The sequence below is a fragment of the Pleurodeles waltl genome, chromosome 5 (assembly GCF_031143425.1).
Source record: "Pleurodeles waltl isolate 20211129_DDA chromosome 5, aPleWal1.hap1.20221129, whole genome shotgun sequence".
Lineage (NCBI taxonomy): Eukaryota > Metazoa > Chordata > Amphibia > Caudata > Salamandridae > Pleurodeles > Pleurodeles waltl.
The window spans coordinates 1,719,912,509-1,719,932,367 of record NC_090444.1 but is presented as its reverse complement, the minus strand read 5'-3'; the positions used below and the strand labels follow the sequence as shown (position 1 = coordinate 1,719,932,367).

The following is a 19,859-nucleotide window of genomic DNA, read 5'->3' as shown; positions in this document are numbered from 1 at the left end:
CAGGTGTTGTTGTGTCTAGGGTCAAGAGCACAGAGATTTGTGGAGGAGTATCTTTGTGGGGTAAGTAGGGCCAGGGTACCTGGCTCTGGGCATTGTACATTACAGATGTAGCATCATGTACGAAGGGTAAAACTACTGGATTGGACACTGGCTCTAGACGGTTAATTGGTGTATGGAGATGTAAATGATATCTTCCAGACTGCTGAATATGTATGGTTTTACAGACAAGTCATCATTAGCTAGATTATCCTCATTTCACTGTGCTTAAATGAGATCGGTACGCAGATTCTAGGTTTTGCATGAAAATAGTGTTGGATGTTTTCAGCGTCTTTTATTGATGGATATCTGTGTAATCAGTATGTCGACGTGTACTTAGGTTTGGAGTTCATGCCCCATGTTAGGCTGGAATGACAGAGAAATATTGCCTCTGACTTGTTTTTCCTGAATGTGGATCTCAGAGAACTTGGGTTGATGAGTGATCAGGGTGGCCAGCTTCTTGTGGAAGAGATAAGGTGGTTACAGCAGCGTGCTCAATACGTGATGCAGAGGGCCTTGAATCTAACTCAAGTTAGTTGCCATTGTAGATGCTGTAAGACTCCTGAAATGTATTCTCTGATATGCATGTTTACTACACGCCTGCAGTGATTACTGCTTACCACTGAGGTAAGTTGGGAGTCCATATGAGGAGGGCATCTGCATAGCCAAATTGATTTTTTGGGTGGATGGTAGACCACCACAAATATTTTGGAATATACTCTGATTGCAGTGGACCTGTACCTAAGCACGCTTTCAGGCCAACTACGATGAAGTGCAGGTAGGATAATCTGGTCAAGTTCGACCTAGTTGGTGGGTTTTACCTTAAGTCTTAGAAGTAAAAATCCTTCAGAGGGGCCAGGCTGCAGGCTGTATCTGAGGAAATCGTCACTTAGTTGGACAGGCGCTGGACTGGGTAGCACTGAAGCTTTTGATTTTTGGCGGGAAATGCTCCGAGCAACAAAATTCTAATTTTGCATCCAGGGAAGTGCTGTCATCAGCCAGTTACTTAGTGTTTTCGCTTAGTCAAGATTTTTACTTTTAGGCTTGGTCTTTTTTAGGAGATTGGAATCCTCGTTGCTACAGGCTACATCCAACGACTGCTCTACCAGGCCAGATACCTTCTCGGCGAGGGTCTGCAAAATCAGATTTGGTGCTTCAGAGAAGTGTGAGAAACTCGATTTTGATGCCCAGCAAGATCATGCCTTGGGCGTATAGGCTGGGGTCATTTCTGCCAGTGCTCCAGAAGTCTTGAAGTCCAAGCATTTCAAGGTTTTCAGAGGTGAAAGGATAAATATGCCCAGTGTCCCAGGACCTCAAGAACAGCAATTAAGGGTCAAGAGTTACTCCAGCAGAGGTCACCAGTAAGGTCCAGGTCAGGTCCAGCTGGCATTTCAGGAAAAATGTCTCTTGCAGCTTGTTGTGACCCTGTATCTTACTCAGTCAGTCAACTATCCCTTGGAGTATTCATCTCTGTCCTGTGTACACGTGGGAGCATATCCAGCCCTTCAGGTCTCATCACAGGTCTCAGGCAGTACATACAGGCCTCCTCCTTTCTTCCGCAGGTCCGGAAAGTGTTCTCAAGAAGGTGCCTGGGGATACCACATTTGTATCTGGCACTAGAGGGTTGGGGTGACTACTGATCCCTCCATAACCAATGAGATAAAAGTTCCCAAGGGTAAGCCTACCTACATATGCAACAGTTCCTGTGTGCCCTGCTGTAGATAATCCCACAGAGTTCCTCACTCTCTAAATTCCTTTGTGCAGTGCCTGTGTGCCCACTCAGAGGTGTGGCCAGGGTAATGAGCAGTCCCCTGCTCTGTGGTCACTCCAAATCTGTTTCAGGGAAGCTTCACCCACCACCAGATTTGGTACCTGCCTGACTGGAAGGACAAAAGCTGGAGCCTTTTCAGGTGTCACCTAACATTTGCTAGGGACAGGGAAGACTCCTTAGAAGTAGATTAGGTTCCTGGGCTCAGCCTAACTGGTCTTTTTCCAAGAGTAGTAAAACCACCTACCGACACCAAAGCCTTTGTCTCTGCCTGGGGTGCACGGTTCACACCTCATGAGGGTCTATTCAGTTGCTGGGCTACAGTAAAGGAGCTAATTCAATTTAGACCCCAGGAGCTTCATGCACGGAAAATATAACTTTGTAAAAGTTACTTTACCTTTATATTTATTTCAAATTTGACTTTGCCTCTTTTAATAATTATTTAAAATAGTTGTTTAATCATTTCTTTAGCTGGTCCCTATATGGAAATTGAAAGATAATCAGTACTTCACTATGGGATAGCCAGCCTTGATACAGAAGAAAATAACATTTTGGGTGCTAGTCACTGTAAAAAACATGTTTAATGTTAAACATTTGCATGCTCTGCTTTGAAATACCATTCATTGTGCCTTATCATCTACATGGCTTACACAGGGGTGAATTAATATTTAAAATGATGGTTTTCACCTGTCAAAAAGGTTAATGGATGGTTTTCTTCTGTCAAAAAGGGTTATTTTGATAGGTGGGTGTCAGTTCTACACTGCAGCACCCAGGCTATAGTGGTAGGCCTGGAGTCATGTTTTCCTAGTTACACTAGTGGATGACAAAGTAGTGCTGATTTTCATAAGTGACTTAACATTCCATGCCGTGGGTGTATTTTGGGCACCATATACCATTGTTCTTATTGCAAATTTAAATATGTCAAGTAGGAATTAGCCAATTTCTATATGTTTTAGGGCTCAGAGCACATGCAGTGGGGCGGATTAGCAGTGTCCTAGTGCAAAGTCAAAGAACCTAGTAGCAAAAAATGAAGGTAACTACACAACAAGAGGCACTTTCTCACAATCTTTAATATACAAGACCTTGTTTTTATTGATGCCACGGGGGAATCACCAATACAATAAAGTTATTAAATAATTACTTCCCTCTACACATGAATTCTTTTTCTAGTGTCCCAGTTCTCTTTGCTTCTGTTAAGGTGTTAAACTTTACACTCCTAAAGAGCTCCAGGAGGAGCCCACCATGCACATCCATTGGATTTTAGGAGGGGACCAATAATAAGTATGCCACCTAGTTGGGTGTTGGTTGCTGTCTCTCTGGCCAGCATTCCTCTGAAAGACATCCATAATTTGGGTGTTTACAATGAGAATCAGGTGCTTATTTGTGGTTTATGCATTTAGGGAGGTTGTACTGTGTTTCTCTGAAATCTGGTCCTCTCACTCCCCTAGTTTGTTTGTGAAAATAAAATGTTTCAGGATTTGGAATATCAAAATCAAGATGCTGTAGTGGAGCCTAATGAGATATATGCATAAACAAATCTCTGAAAGTCCCCTCCGCTGAAGCACTTTTAGACAACACACATCCAGCTATGCACTCTGGTAGCAAGCCAGTGAATGGCTATCTTTCTTTTAGCTAAGAACAGCCTCAGGGGTTACATATCTGTTCCTGATTTTGTACTGCTTTTTAGGATTGGGTATCAGGCCCCTCAGTCAATGGCTGACCTCCACAGCCACTGAAAAGTTAGTAACATCTCAGTCTAGCCAGTATTGACATCCAATATGTAACCACCTGTTGTCTAGAGTAAGTCATATGCAGTAAGGATGCCACAGCTATTCCGCATCTTGTACAAGTGTCTCATCTTGTCGTTTATATCCTGTAGTGCAGAGTGGTGTATGTAGTAAAAATATATATATTTAATCCTGACATTACTAGCCACCTCCTGTACCAATGCACAAGTCCTGCCCCACTCACTATTCACTGTGTCAGAAGTTCCAACAAATTAGCTTCCCACTGGCTTCAGCTTTCAGCAGCGCTTTTTTCCTATCTTCTAAAAGCACCACATAAGAGTGAGATCAAACTCTCACTAGATCCTGTATCAAACAACAATTTAAGAGTCTGCGATGTTTCAGGCAGGGCAGCTAAAAGAAGCTCAAATTCAGTGAGAAGGAGCTGCAGGTGATGACTGAAGAATGTGTCTTCGTCATGATGAGCTATTAAGGATAACTTCATGTCAGATTCCCAGTAACCGAAAAATTGACTGCATGCCGAACCGTAAAAATGCAGCCTGACTTCGCAACAAGAAGAACGACGAAGCACCAGCATAGTGACCGGAAATTCGACGAACGGCCTACTGGATCGATGCACAGCCGAGCCAGAACAACGCAGCCCGACTTTAGAGAGGAATCTACGCAGCACCTGCTGTGCAGTAGAAATTTCCACACGACGCCCACCGGATTGATGCAGCCCCTGTGACTTTGTCCTGCCAGCGCTGGAAATCCACGCAATGTCCCCGGGACATCCGAAAACCCTGCAACCTGAAGAGGATCCACGAATGAGCGCTGGAAATCGACACACAGACGTCCCTGCGTGAAAACTAAACGATGCATCGCCGTGTGCGGCCCAAGAAATTGACGCACACCCCCTTTGTTTCCACGCATCATCTCCTCTGCGGTTCTTTGCAGAGATTTTGCACGTGAACCAGGTACTTTGTGCTTGAAAGAGACATTTATTGCTTTTTAAAGACTAAAGACACTTTTTATATCACTTTTATCTCAACATATACTTCTTGCATTTTAATCGTTTTGACCTGCATCTTATCAGATAAATATTATATATTTTTCTAAACACTGTGTGGTGTATTTTTGTGGTGCTAAACTGTTATTGCATGATTTATTGCACAAATACTTTACACTTTTCCTTCTAAGTTAAGCATGACTGCGCAGTGCCAAGCTACCAGAGGGTGTGCACAGGATAATTTGGATTGTGTGTGACTTACCTGACTAGAGTGAGGGTCCTTGCTTAGACAGGGGGTAACCTGACTGCCAACCAAAGACCCCGTTTCTAACAGTCGCCAAACAAGATATAGCCGGCCACTGGACATCCACTGCAGCGCCTTCCCTAGAAGCCTGTTAGAGGGGCATGGACTGGTGTGGGGAAACTTGTGGAACTGATTTACATAGCGAGGGGGTGTCCAAAGGAATTTTGAAGGGAAGGGAGTGGAGAAAATAGTGGAACTACCATGGACTGGTGGGTTAGTTGTCCCTCCTTGGGTCTTTTGTGGGATATTCTGAAATGTAAGAAACAACTGGGGCGGTTGCTATTATGTAAGGTTGGAGACAATTGATTCTGTGCCAGTGTTCTTGAATGATGTTTGGCATTTCAAAACAAAGTTTTTCAAATAACAATTCTTTCAGGAACCAGACGGTTTATTTCTCTCGCTTAACTGATGTTAAGCGAGAGAAGCAGCTGGGCCTCTGGAAATTGCACCTGCCAGTGGCTGGGGTGGCTTAGCTGCACCCGACCTGGAATTTTATTAACTAGCGGTGCAGCCCCATTCAGTGGCCATTGGTGGGCCTTTCTGTGGGATGGTGTGGGGTCTGCTGAGTGTGGCTCTACCTCCAAGGATTGTTTTTAAGGTTTCTTAGTGAAGACTTTGAACGTCCTGATTGGGATAGCACGTTATGTATGGGCTTGTGCTTTGCGTCACACTTGGTCGCCAACCACGTATACCGGTCAACTCCCTCTTTTGGTAATTCGGCATTGGAGATGACCAGGGGGTGGTCAGGTTCCCATGAGTGGCCGGCGGCATGGATCAACATCCTGGGAGATCTTTTTGGTGGGGGAGAGCTGTGCCCTTTCTCAGGCTTCCAGGAGTCTTATTATATCCCAGTGGTTAATTTCATTCTTCATGGAGCCTTGATTTGTAAAATACAGAAATGGTGGGGTGCAAGAGTTGCAGTACCTCCAGAGCATGACTGCCTATGTCTCCGCTTCTTCTTTACAGGTGAACAAAAGTGGTCCGGTTACTGTGTAGGAGTCATGGGGGAGGGCACTGCCAGATCTTTCGACCCTTAAGTCAAGTTGGGAGGCAGACCGTGGGATGCCTCTCACTGATTCCTCCTTGGGAAAGATATTAGACTCTAGCCCTAAAGTGTCTTGTAAAGCCAGCTTCAAAGTCATTCAATTCATTTACTTAAATCAGTCATATCTGACTCCGTGATGCATACATGCTGTATTCCTGGCTTTGACCTCGGGATGTACCCAGTGCACCGCTGAGGATGCAGACAGTTTTTTTCATATGATCTGGTCTTGCCCGCTCCTGTTGCCTTTTTGGAGGACGGCCCTCCAGGTGGCTCAGGGGGGCCACAGCTTGGGAATTTACTTTGAGCCCTTTATTATACATACTGGGCCTCCATGAATGATCAGCGGCTAGGACGTTTACTTATAGATTTCTAGATCTGGCCTTGCCTGCAGAGAACTTGCTATGAGTTGGAGTTGGAAATATGTCTCAGGGGCCCGCTATATATCATTGGTGGTCGGTACTGAAGAAGTTTGCGGACTGTGAACCGGAGGTGATTTTTCCGGAAAGAGGATCGAGGAGCCTAGAAGATACAGATACTGCCTTCATGGGACACTATTTTGTTAGCTTGTCCAAGTATGGACTGAGGAGGCTGGGTGCTGGTGCATGATTCTTCATCTGACAGCTCCGTGCCGGCATCGGACACTAGAGCAATGAGTAAGGCCTCCAATGGCATCCCCTGATGGCCCTCAGCTCATTTTATTTCATTGCTCTGCCTATTCTCTCCATCGTCTCTCTGTTGGGACTCTAGGCGTCTGCACGCATGGTGGGTATGTTGAGAGGGAACGGCATCACTTGCCCATTTCCATTAAGTGTTCGTCATGCTCCTGTGTCTACTGGGACCTTTCTTAAGGGAATGCACTGCCTTGCAGGAACATGTGGATTCTGTCATTGCCTCCATTTGTTCATCTATTGTGTTAACTGATCACCGTTGTCCAGACTCTGCGCTACGCCTGCTGGCGCTGTTTGTTTCTCCTAGTATTGTTTAAAAAAAAAAAAAAAAAAAAGAGAGAGATATGAAAGTTGCATTGCCATTTGAGCTCTCACACACAACATGGACCAATCCAATGGGTAGAAATGCTTTTGCGAGGTTGACAATCCAGGACACTACATTAAGCGTAGGTTCCATTTATGCTCCAAACTCTAACACAGGACAGCCTTCTAACCAAAATGGGATGGGTGGTGACTGGAACATGGTATGGGATCGATACATTGACAGATCTGGCCCTCTTGACCAAGCAAACTTTTCGGATAGAGCAGTGTTCGGGGAGCTGCTAAGATACCACGGGCCGGTAGATCCCTGGCATCTCCGGAACCAGGGGGTGAGGAGGACTATACCTTTGTTTCTTGTGTAAATAGAACTTATTTCAGAACTGACTACCATCTTATCAACCACTGCACACTAGCCTTGATGAGCGATTGTAAAATCATAGAGGATTGGATTTCCAACCATGCCCCAATGGCTCTGGACCTGGACTTAGTTTATGTCTCACCTACCATCAAATGCTGGAGCCACAACTCATCCCATTACAACATACCTGACAATATATGGAAACTAAGACACACACCATTACTTAGATGACAATGAACACTTAGTCGATTCATCCCAGATGCTGCGAATTATGGGGGAAGCTACCATCTGTCGGGAATTTATGAGCAAAGCTGCCGCGAGAAAAAGGACCTACACAGGATAAATTGGCAGCTTTAGAACTAGAAATATCTACACTGACCAAACAATATACAAATTTGGACAATTCGGTTTCACATTCAATGTCCTTTATCACAGCCTTTTCCAGATACAAAATCAACTGGTTGAAAGGTAAAGCTCTGCCTAACTCAACATCCACCTGACAATCACAGCTTCTTTTGGCAGTCCTCTGAGCAAAAATACATTGGCGTCCTGGTTAACAAACGTCTGGCAGGGATGGTGTCCGATAATCTGAATCCGTTAATGGCTTAAATGAACAGGGGCTTCTTTCGCTGGTCTGCATTACATCTCTCCCTATGGGGTATAGGCCAAGTTGTGAAAATGGTAACATTTCCAAGTTTTAATTACACCTTCCATATGATCCAGTTTATGATCCCCAAAAAGACTCTTCAGACACTAAACCGAAGTATCAAGCACTTTATCGGGGCAGACAGGAAGCCCAGGCTCAAGCCTGAAAATTTGTATTCAGGTGGACTGCGATTGCCAGACATGTATGTAAATTTTCTTGCCCACCATATCTCACAGTGGGATATTTCCTGACCTCTGGTTGTTAATTCCCACATTGGGTATATTAGTAGAGAGCGGAGGTGCAAGCCCTACCTGGCCTAGCCAAACTATATAGTGCTCGAGCTTTCTCTTCTGCCAAGTTTTTCCCCACGATGACAGGGATGTGGTCCATTTGGAGGGATGCACATAAACTTATAGCTACGAACGGATTCCTTCACTGATCAGCCGTGATATAAACAAATGCGTCCCAGAGTGGATCCAGCCACACAGGTCAACCCACAATGGCTCTGTCATAAACCTCACACCAAAAAGGACTAATATTAGGGTAGGTCCAGGTCATAGTACAGCATTTGGGGCAGGCAGTGGGGTGGCTCGGGTCGATTCGAGCTATATCTCTGGGGTGATCTATACCCCTCTAAGAAATTTAAAGTGTATTCATTTGTGGCATTGGTTACGTGAGACAAATCTGGTCTGCACACAGCATGCCTCCCAGACCTTCTGGGATAGTGCAGACCCAGATCTCTCTCTCCCAGGATTCCCTTAGTCATTTATCTTTAACTGGTAGAGCCTTAATGCAAACTGGGTAGAGTCTGGATACCAAGCGCACTCCAGAGGCCGCTGTAGCAACAGGGTAAAAGGTGTAAACTCCGCAGGAACCAGTGGGTACGTAGTGTAACGTGCTTGCATGGCGCATTGCAGACGGCATAGTACAAAGTTTTGCAAGTGTGTAGCGTTTGTGAAGTGAGTATCTGTAGTGCGTGGAAATATGCGGTCGTCTGGAAAAAAATCCCCGAAAGTGTAAAGTTGAAACGCTCATAATGTGCTTTTTACAAGCGCCTCTTGTGTGATGGGTATAAATGGATTGTTAATCGGGGTCAGTGCCAGGGAATACAATGTGTCACATTGAAGCAAACATGCCAGTTTGCGCCATGCCTAGCTAGTTGTGGAGATAGTCAGAAAATCTCTGTGATGTAGTGGAACACCCCCAGGTAGAAGGGCGTTCAGTGGAACAGGGTCCGCCAGGTCCCACTCCGGGACAGAGTAAAGAAGACTGACATCAGGATGATACCAGTGATACATGTACTGATACTGCGCCACCAAATAGTAAAGCTGGAAGTGAGGGACCCCAAACCCACTGCGTTCATACAGGAGAGTGATGATCTCCCATCAAATGCACAGATGTTTATCTGCCCATACCAGTCAAATGACCAGGCTACGAAGTGTAGCAAAAAATGAGTTAGTGAGCTGGATCGGAATATTTCCAAATAGATACAAAAATTGAGGGCGAACCACTACTTTTATGAGCGCTATCCGGCCCGCCATAGATATCGGGAGCTTCACCCACCTATCCGCCTGTGCGGTGAATCTCTCCACCGCTAGTCCTTAATTAAGCTGTATCACCTCCTACCTATCTCTGTGCAAATGAATACCGAAATGTTTTGCCGAATCAGGGCACCTGCGCAAGGGAAATTGTGTCTCAGGTGGACGGGTAATGTCACTCAGTGGAAACAGCTCCGACTTGCTCCAATTTATATGCAACCCAGAGAAGTCTCCAAAGCGGGTAAACTCTGCCAGTACTTACGCCAGGTTCTTGTCTGGATGGCAAGTAAATAGAAGAATGTCATCCTCATAAAGCAACACCAGGAGTGTTCCTCTGGACCACTGCAGTCTCCTGTGAATATGTCCCTTAAGTAAGTGGCGTACCAGGGGGTCCATCGCCTGGATAAAGAGCTGAGGTTACAGAGAGCACCTCTGCATGTACCGCGGGTTATGCGGAAAAAATGAGGAAGGTTCACAATTAATTAGTATGGCTGCTGTAGTCTGTGAGTACAGCAGGGCAATTAGTTTGGTGTAGCCTCGGGGGAACCCGAACTTATAAAGGACAGCGTGTAAAAAGGGCCACTCAAGCTAATTGAAAGCCTTTTCAGCGTCCAGTAAGGCAATCGCCGCCGGAACCTCTGGGGACACTCCATTTATCACTGAAAAGACAGTGCGAAGATTGATAGAGGTAGAGCGATGCAGAACAAAGCCAGACTGAGCAGGGTAAATAATTGTGTCTAACAAGAGAGACAAGCGGGTAGCAATCATTTTGGTCAGGATCTTATTGTTGGAATTGATCAGAGAGAGGGGAAAATATGACCCACACAATAGTGGGTCTTTGCCAAGTTTTGGCAAAAGAGCAATAACCGCCTCTCTCAAAGATGCAGGGAGAGCCCCAGCCTCCAGTGCCTCAGCATACACAGATACCAGATCAGGGCTTAGAATATCTTTGTATTTCTTGTAGAACACACCAGTAAACCAATCCAACCCCAGGGCTCGCACCCCATCCAGCTAATCAATCCCCTGCAATACTTTCTCGGCAGGTAAGCGTTCACTAAGGAACTGTTTTTGGGCGGATGTGAGTTTTAACACCATTTGCAATGTTTTCCTGTTGATTCCCAACATCCCTGACAAAGGCACAGCTTTTCTGACACGCCACAACAGTTTTGGAACATTTTAGTAGTACACCTTCAGAATCCTTCAGTTTTTGAGAACACCTCAAACCTTCATCAACTCAATCAAACTTAAAGACCGTAATTATGCCCCATCACTTTAAAAGTTAATCAGTGAACACTGAAAGTGGAGCTATTGAATATGTTCACTTTTGACCTCCTCTGCACAGGTCCACAATTGCATTGCTTTATCATTTGTATTGTTTGAGTATTTGGGCTACCATAAGTCTAAATGCAGTTTATCCTTCTTATTTCATTTTATGATTCTAGTCGCCACAAGTCTTCTGATGACACTTGTACTTCGTATGTTATTCATTGTGCAGGTTCACTCATTTTTACGTTTCTTCACAGGGGGCTCCTGTATAGATCTTCCACTGATTGTCTGATTCAGGCTGTTCGTGGAGAAGGATTTATGTCTCTATATAAAGGTTTTATGCCAACCTGGATGAGAATGGTGAGGACCTACGTTTTATTGTTACTATATTTAATTTAATAAATATAATTGATTGAACTGTTCAAAGATGTAATCATGAACTTGTAAAAACAATACAATACTGAGGCATTAATATTCAGTACGTGCTATGGTCAGTGCATTATTGTCTTCTGTGTTTGTTTCTAGAGTGCCAGTTATGTTCAGATTAACTTCTAAAGCTGATAATTGTTTCATAGGATTGGTTTATTGGTGTGGGAAGTGAAGGTGGAGGTCAGACAGGCCTGGGCTGTGTATTTAACGTATATTGAGACAGTTTTGTAGGCTCCCCATCCTGTATCTTCAGTGTGAGTTGCCCAAAGTCATGTAGTGCATCATGGATCTTGTTCAAAGTTAGATTGATGGATCCATGTCTCTTCAGGACTGGATCATATTAGAGTCCCTTGTCCTAGTTGCTGGGTAGAATAGACGTGTAAAGAGACAGGTGATTAGATTGTGCCCTTTGCGCTGCCAATGGACTGGTCCAGAAGAGAGGAATTGAGTTGGAACGTGGGAGACAGCCCCTTAAAATTTTCATGCAGTAAACAGTAAAGACTCAGCACTACAGGAATGAGAACTACCTCATTTTATTTAGTCAGGATGGACATCTTCATGCATGTGCACTTAATATCTTGTGAATATTGGAAAGATGCACCTCCTAGGTATCACAACTGCTTCCCCATGAGAAATGTAATACCTTACTATTCATGGGGCATTCCAAGTTTAAGATATCCATTAAATGTTTTTTATACTGGATGAGGCCATTGCTATCACTTTTAAGGCCTGGTGGTAGTGGGCAGTTTTGACAGCACAAACATGCCTATTTTTCTGTTCATAGGGTCCTACCTCACAGTTTCACCTTGACAGCCTTGGGATGGAAGTTGGCTTCAGTACCTTGTTATGTTCCAACAGTCACTGTAAATGACTAATACCCAGAAAGTACAATCTACTCACATTTGGGAGGACTTCCTCTCTGTCCATCAACCTTTAATGCTTTTGTGTTCTTCCAGCAGGGTTGTTGACCCACCCCTGAGCTCTGTGGTATCAGAGGGATTTACATCTTGGTCTATGCTTGTGAGCTCTCGCCTTTGTGTTCCTCTCGCATAGGGGGGCTCTCTTGCATCCTAGCTCAGAGGGAAGGATGTAGTAACCAATCTAGCAACCGAATAGCCTTCTTGGACTCCTCAGCAGCCTGCTTAGTTAAGGGTGTATATTGTTGAATAACTTTATTATAAAGGAGGTTTCTGTTCCTTGTTTGTCAGCCATGGGGATAAATGCGGGCCTGCTGTCCTCCACATGAAATTTGGATATGGGTCCTGAGCCTCAGGCTAAAGGAATGATTCCTCCTAACAGATGTTATTCACATCAGGCATGACCTCCACATCTTGGGTCGCTGCCTATTGGCAAAGGATTGTCATTCTATAGGAAAAGCAAGAAGCTGTTCATGTTGGCTTTAGCACACAGTCAGAATGAGTGCTAGCAGCAGCAGACTCTGCATATGTCATGTTTGGCTGTTGCCAGCGCTAATGGTACCAGCTTTGGCTAATGAACTCTCAGCTGTGATGACTTTAGTTATTTAAACGGGCAAGCAAGCTAGCTATTCACACCAGAATCATTTGCTACTGTGTTGTGGGACAGCCATTCAATAATATTTTCTAAAACTATCAATCACTGGAATCCCTTTTAGAATTATTTCTTTCTTCACGTTGTACATGCTCACATCCTATGGTCAGTTATCTAAACTGTTAACAAGTGATCCACTTCGACTTTTGGTGATATGCTAAGTCTGCTAGAGGTCCTTTATCTTTAGCAACAATTAAAATGGAACAATTTCTGAAAATTCAGATCTCAAGTTATACATTTTCAGTGACCTAAAATTACTTTTGAAATATAACTCCTTAGATATTCAATATCCTATATCTCTATATGAAAAGGGTCAACACTGTTCCCTTTGGTTTCAAATGAGAGAAGAGACTTAATTATTATTATCAGTTTATTTGTTGTCTCTCATTTTAACTTTTTATAACTACCTAGAGGCTTCCTCATTTTAACATTATTATTCATTGGGTGACTAGCGCCTTCTTCTGGAAAAGAAAAATATATTTTGGGGTAGAAAGAATCTCAGTCCAGCTTACAGAATGCTTAAGGAAAGTTTATTTTGCTACTCAGTGAGACTTGCACTCAATGGTTTTTGGTTCATTGAAAGAAAACAATTGAGTGATTTCATGGTGTTTTTTAAAGCAATTGATTTAAGGAGAACGAAACTGAGATATATCAGTGAGATGTATTGCAGATGGGGGACCGCATTGAGACCGGTCATTCTCATGTCAACCGAATATCAGCATTACAAATTTTCACCACAGGAATGACTCAGCCCACCATGCTGTTCCTGCGTTAGGGAAATTATGCCTGTCTCAGGTCGTCTTTATTATCCACCAGTAACACAACATAATGACATAGGACACGTCATAGCTATAAAGAGCAATAAAGGAAAAAATATGATTTACAAATAAAACTATAGCTGGCAGCTAAAACATTTTAATTCCTCCAAACATTGTGAAAGCCATATTTGGCCACCCCTCAGGTCTCATCCCTTGTGCTTCTGGCATCACCTGTTTCAGTTGTCCTGGACCAAGGAGAAAACTCCCTTGCAAGTCATTAATTTGCTGTCCTCACAAGGCAACCCCCCCTGCTCCCTCAGAATAGAGGAAGCTTAGGCCAGTATAAAATTGGTCTCCCAAAATTCACAATGACAGAGTCACCCAATAAGGTATCCCCTGGCCTCCATACTGGGAGGAACCAGCCCATACCTGGTTCCCCACAGCCCCTGCCCACATCTTCACCCCCCACCTGCCCTATCCTTGCAACATCCCTGCGCAGCATAATGTAAGGCTATGGACACTTGATATAGTAGACGTCACCAGCCCTGCGCCAGAGATTGTGTATCCCTGCCCTAGGGGGTGGAACATAAGCTTAAGGGAATTTCCAAACTGGATGTGCCTGCACTTATACCAGATGCTGAGTTTGTCCACCTGTTGTCCAACCTCGCTTTAGCCACAGACCTGGGTGGTTCACTGACCGACCAGGGCTCTCCTTGTGCTCTGGTACCTAGAGATGCAAGAAGTGCTGCACAGCAAAAGCCATCAAGTTCTCTACAAATTCTCATTGGCCTGACGCCACAGGTCCTGTGAAACAGTGATTCGCCCAAATGTAACCATGGGAAATTATGTTTAAGAGAACATTGTTCAGCAACCACTTCATTCTGATATTCAGACACCTCCTGGACTCCTTGAGACTTCTGGATGACTGACCTAACCTCCAGACTCTCCTCAGGATAATGGAGGGCAATACAATGGCCATCCAAGGGATTACAATCAACAAGATCTCAAAAAGGATTCTGCCCAGGGTTGCCAAATTGATGCCACTGATATGGGGGATGAATAGTGCCAACGGTGGAAGCCTCCTGTGGTTCGACTACTCCACCAGTTGATCTGTGCCATCTAGATGGGAGACCACCCTTACCGACCCAAGGAAATTAAGACGTTCCTCTGCCACGTGCCTGCGGAAATTACTGTGAAAATGTATCTTGTGCCAGACATACAAAGGAATGACCAATGATCCGCACAATGGTGGAAGCCATGTGCCCTAAGTCAAAACTGACAGGAGAAAATAAATTATCAATACTTTAGGTGTCAGGTGAGTAGTCCGTTCCTATATTGTCTTGAGTTGCACATAGCGCTTCTAGCAATCTGATTTCCACCTGTTGATTCTCTTAATCAAATCTGAGTAAAGACCTGCTCCCACCCCAGATGTAGCTGCCCCTATTCTAAAGAAATGTGAGCTGACATTTCCCTGGATCAGAGCTGCCTGAAGGACTCTGCGTATGAGGTGGGTAAACTAGACTTCTCAGTGAGACACAGGTGGCATGAACGAGAAAGATTTGGCTGCCCCCCTGAGGATGGATTTGGAAGTAGTTGTGCACCACCATCAGTGGACATCCTGCAAGCTCTCTAATTTCTCAAGCTCGTTCCTTCATGAATGGTCAGTCTTACAGCGGGTAGGGTTACAGTCAACTCTTCTTCCATCTAGAATCGGTAACGGAGCCATATCCCCATGTAAGTCTTGTTCGGACCTCACCACAGTCTCGAATACCCTGAAAGACCTGTAAAAAGCAAGAAAGAAGGCTGCGGTGAACAGTTCCACCTCAAATGAAGAAATGCAAACCCTGTGCATGACTTCTATGACCCTCCCCATCTTGTCCATAGTTATGGGGCCCCATTGGTCAGTACTTGAACCATCCGATCTCTACCATCTTGTAACGACTTGCTTAACTTAAAAGGAACGCAAGTGGTCGGGTCCCCCTCCCAGTTTCGCAAAAAAGGCCAGTGCCTACTTGTGTTGCCTAGCAAATGCTACTGATCAGCTCTGCGAGCATGTTTGCCCAAGAAAGACCAGCCAAATCGTGAGCGAGAAAAGCTGTCCTTGAGGGTTGCCTAAGGCATATATATATGTGGGAAAGGCGTTTCCTAGGCTCGCAAAGTTTTCGGTGCACAGCTTGTTGAAATTAACTCAGAGTGCAAGTTTCTAAGATTCCATAGTTGTCCCGGGAAATAGGTGGGCTCTGCCTTCGGCAGTTGGGTGAAAATGCCAAAATTCCTGCAACTTGAAACAAGACAATGCATCTGCTGTGTTATTTAAACACACCAGGCATAGGCCTTGCTTTTAACAGGACATTAATTTTTTTTAGACAAATCAACACTAGTTATTCACTGAGATGAGCACTTTCTTGCACTTTGCCTGCTACAAATTAATGCACTCCACCACTGCCATGTTATCTGACCAAAATGTCATTGATTGATTGTGGATCTGGTCGGCCTAATGTGCAAGGCCACCACTATGGGTAAAAGCTCCAAAAGGTAATATTCCGCCCCAAACCCAAGTCCATCCAGGGATGGGCACACCACTGATCTCTCATAATGGCACCAAAATCCAGGCTGCTTGCTGCATCAGAGAACAAACCAAACTATTGGTTAGAACGTAATGGTGCCAGCCATAAACTTGCCCACTTGAATGACCTAAGAAATGACAGCTAAATCCTCAAATCCTGCTTCTGATCTGCAGAGAGCCAAGTCCCATGGTCCTTCTCCTTTAGGCCAGACACAGCTTGTGCTATTGAGCAGGAAAAAAGGTGAACAGTTCAAATTATCCGCAGGCCAAAATTTAGCTGGCCTATTAAAGTCTGCAAATGCTGTAAGGTGACTTTCTTTTTTCTCAAGCAAGATTCAATGGAGGACTATAAGGCCTCCACCTTATCTGCTGGAGTCATCATTCCCCTTTAGCAGAACCAGTTTCCATCCCCAGGAAAACAATGTTCAGGGCCGACCCTGCCCTCTTCTCATGAGCTAAGGGAATCTTGGACTCTGCCATTAGGTGCCCAAAGACCGCTGGGGATTTGGTTCAGCAATCCGTACCTCCTGGACTCTAGATAGGAGTCCTGGGTAACAAAATTGGACCCAGATACCTGTGTGAAGAATGATTCCCAAAAGGTGCTGAAGTGCTCAGAATAGGCACAGTTGACCGAGCATCTCATGGGCATACACTTGTCATAATAGTATTGACGACTGAAAGCCAAGCAGGTGGTAGACATCAAGATGGAGCAGGCAGAAGGCAGATTCAGTATCTGCCTTTGCCATGAGAGCCCTTGGACCGAGGGGTCTTAAAAACACTAAGGTGCCATCCAGTGATGCATACCTCATCGATAATAGGGCTGAGTCAGTGACATCGAAGACATGCAAGTGGCCTAGCCACCGCTCCCAGCTTTAGCTCTTTCTCAATCTTACTTCCTAGCCACCTCCTTGGTTAGGATTAGGGAGTTTTGATTTTTGCAATACTCATCCATGTAGACCTGGCACAGGTATTCTAAAACCATTGCAAAAACCTGAGTATAACTGGAGTGCAGTGTCTTTGCAGGGGTACACGAATTGGGGTACCTGGAAAAACTCTGTTAGTTACCAGCCTCAAAGATAAAACAGAGCAAAACAGTGAAAATGCCCAGAACATTGATGGACAATGAATAATGTTGTTGAGTGCAACCTAATGCCCAAACATTATAAAATGATTTGCCCAGAATCACAGGATGTTGGGCCGACACAGGTTAAGCAACCCAGAAAACCTGTGATGTCGCTAAGAGTTATATGCTATTGCAGATAAACTATAGATGAGCGGAAGCTTGATCTTGCAAAATGGTGCATGGTGAGCCCTCCCCAAGGTCAGTGCCACCAGTCAATTATAGCGTCCTGGTGCCTTCCAAGCTCAGTGCTATCCAGTCAACACTGATAATACCCAAAAAGATTACTTCTTCCCCCAAACGCTCTCCAGCCACAACCAGTGGATTAAACCCATTGTCTGCCCCACCTCACCCAAAACGGAGATGGCTCCTGCAAAATTTCCTGTGGGGATTCGGGTGCCGACAGCCAGCAGCCTGCTCAGGTCCTCTAAGTCAGCCACGTACGAGGCTTCCCGTGGTCTCTCGCATGACGACCACCGAAGATCCAAGGAGAAGAAGCCCTCTCTACCATAAAGGTAGCAGTCTCTGCAGATAAATTAGGCCAGTGGAGGGGAAGTGAGCTCTGAATGGAAAACCACAGTTTCACAGAAAAAGGCAGCTCTGTTGGCAGGGTGTGTCAGCGTCCGTCAGGTGACATGCAGGGTGTGTCCGCGTCCATCAGGGACATCCATGAAGCAAGGTGGTCAACAGGTAAGGTTGCCCTCTATTTAGCACACCTGACATCCCCAGCTGGCCACCCAGGCGACCCTTCTAGCCCCTGGGCAGTCAATTGCTTTTGTGGGCTGAAACCCCCCAAAAAAAGACATACCCATTGCTGGCCATCTGTCCTGACTGGTCATATCCGGTCAACCCCTGACCTTGGGCCCAGCCAACCTGTTGTGTGGGTCTCCGTTTGCCAGTGGTCTTTAATATTGGAAGTCGCAGTTTACATTGAGGTAGGTAGAGGCAGACTGTGGTGATACTGTAATGGCGTTTTTTTTCTGGATACTGCATACTAACTCTTGTTTCTTCCACAGCAGAGTCAATGAGATGTCACTGCTTTTTTACTGAACGGTTAAGGCAGTAGTTTGATATTTATCTTTTGTACCTGTTTCTCGCTAACAATTGCTTGGGCGGTAATGCTTTACATTTACTGTTTGATGTTCTATCATGCTAATTGCATGCCTGCCTTAGTTATCTCATTTGTACTGCTTAAGGGGTCTATGCATGATGGCATATTTCTTTGTACTCTACACTTCCTATTTGAAAATGTGTAACAATGGTTTTAAGAACTTAATGAAAACAAAATTTATAAAAACATAAGGGCTGTTTGTTTTACCATTTAATGAACACACATTTAACGTTAGTCACCATTTCAAGAACCTTGTATAATACAGTCTCTTTTTATGATCTTCGGGAAAAGTATTTATTATATCAATTAATCAATCAACATTTATAAAGTGTGTCTTATCACCCAGGGGTTCTCAATACGCTAAACATTCTCATTTGTCCGTAATTTGTGTTAATTACTATGTATTATTCTGACTTAAAAGCAGACGAATATCACTACTTAATATGTTATAGTGTAAGTATCTTTCATGACTAAGAGCAGATTTTAGAGCTCACATAAATCGTTATTAATAGCGGTCACTTGATCATCTTTAAAGCACATAAATTATCACTATTTGTGAAAGGTCTTCAGTGTTCAATACAATAAGTTTGTATGGAGTTTCAGTGTTTTACTTAAATAATTGAACACATTTTCCATTCACTTCAGTGTTTTGTAGCTGATCACTTTATGGATGCCCAATTATATTTTCCCTAAAAAACACATTAACAAACATTGTAAAATGTTCCTTTTTTGTTGACTTTCCCATGAATTGGGCCACCAAAGGCGTTTATTTTAATGCACGGTTACATTATTTTTTTTTTAAAGAAAAAACGTGATAACCGATTCAATTGTGATTGTTGTGTTCTGATTGATTTTGCAGGCACCTTGGTCATTGGTATTCTGGCTTACTTACGAACAAATTAGAAGAATCATCGGGGTTCATTCATTCTGAGAGTTTCTCCATTTTCTGCCTCTCTTGAAAGAAAATATGTATGAATTTGCCTTCCAATAATAATTGTATGCTGTTGACGTTGCAGTCATTATTAAAAAGAATATTTTTATATTTTAGTGATGTGGTCCTCGTTCTTTTGCTTCCTTCTTATGACCAATATTGTCACAAACGCTCCTAACCTGTTTCCAGGAGCGTATTCATCTACTACTAATGTTGCCCGAGATCGCTTCTGCTGGGTTTGTGCATTGATAACTGGTGAGTGTCAAGCGATATCACCTCTCCCCTCTGCCTTTCTGTGGAACGCTGATAGCAAGGCAGCATTATGTAACTCCTTTTCTTCCCTGCTGGAAGCACTAAGTAGTGTGCCATTATAATGAGCCATGCCATCTTTATTGCACCAGCTCCATGCTGTGCATGCCCATTGTCACGCTTGTTCCAATCATCAACTAGATCTTGAAATATCTTTGAATTGTGTCATTAGAGGGTCAGAGAGGTGGCTATGCGGGGATGGTCGATGCTGCTTCATGTACCATGAAATAGGCATTCTGGCTCATGTTGAGCCCCAGGCCTTCAGCTGCCTTTTGTTGGTTTCCAGGTGCTCTTAGCGGGGGTAAAGGTAGGTGAACTCTTGTTGCTGCTTCTGCACATCACTATGTAGTGGTGTGAAGGGTTGAAGATGGCAAAAAAACCCT

At 44.2% G+C, this 19,859-nt stretch overlaps 1 protein-coding gene across 1 annotated transcript in view; it reads left to right on the top strand.

The window, feature by feature from the left end:
• Window positions 1–19,283, top strand: part of SLC25A27 (solute carrier family 25 member 27) — a 100,548-nt gene extending 81,265 nt beyond the window's left edge. The window contains exons 8-9 of the mRNA XM_069236085.1: window positions 10,941–11,043; window positions 19,096–19,283. Of these exons, the coding sequence (XP_069092186.1) occupies window positions 10,941–11,043; window positions 19,096–19,167 (175 nt within the window). The 3' untranslated portion in view covers window positions 19,168–19,283. The remainder of the gene's footprint in view (window positions 1–10,940; window positions 11,044–19,095) is intronic.
• Window positions 19,284–19,859: the final 576 nt, after the last annotated feature.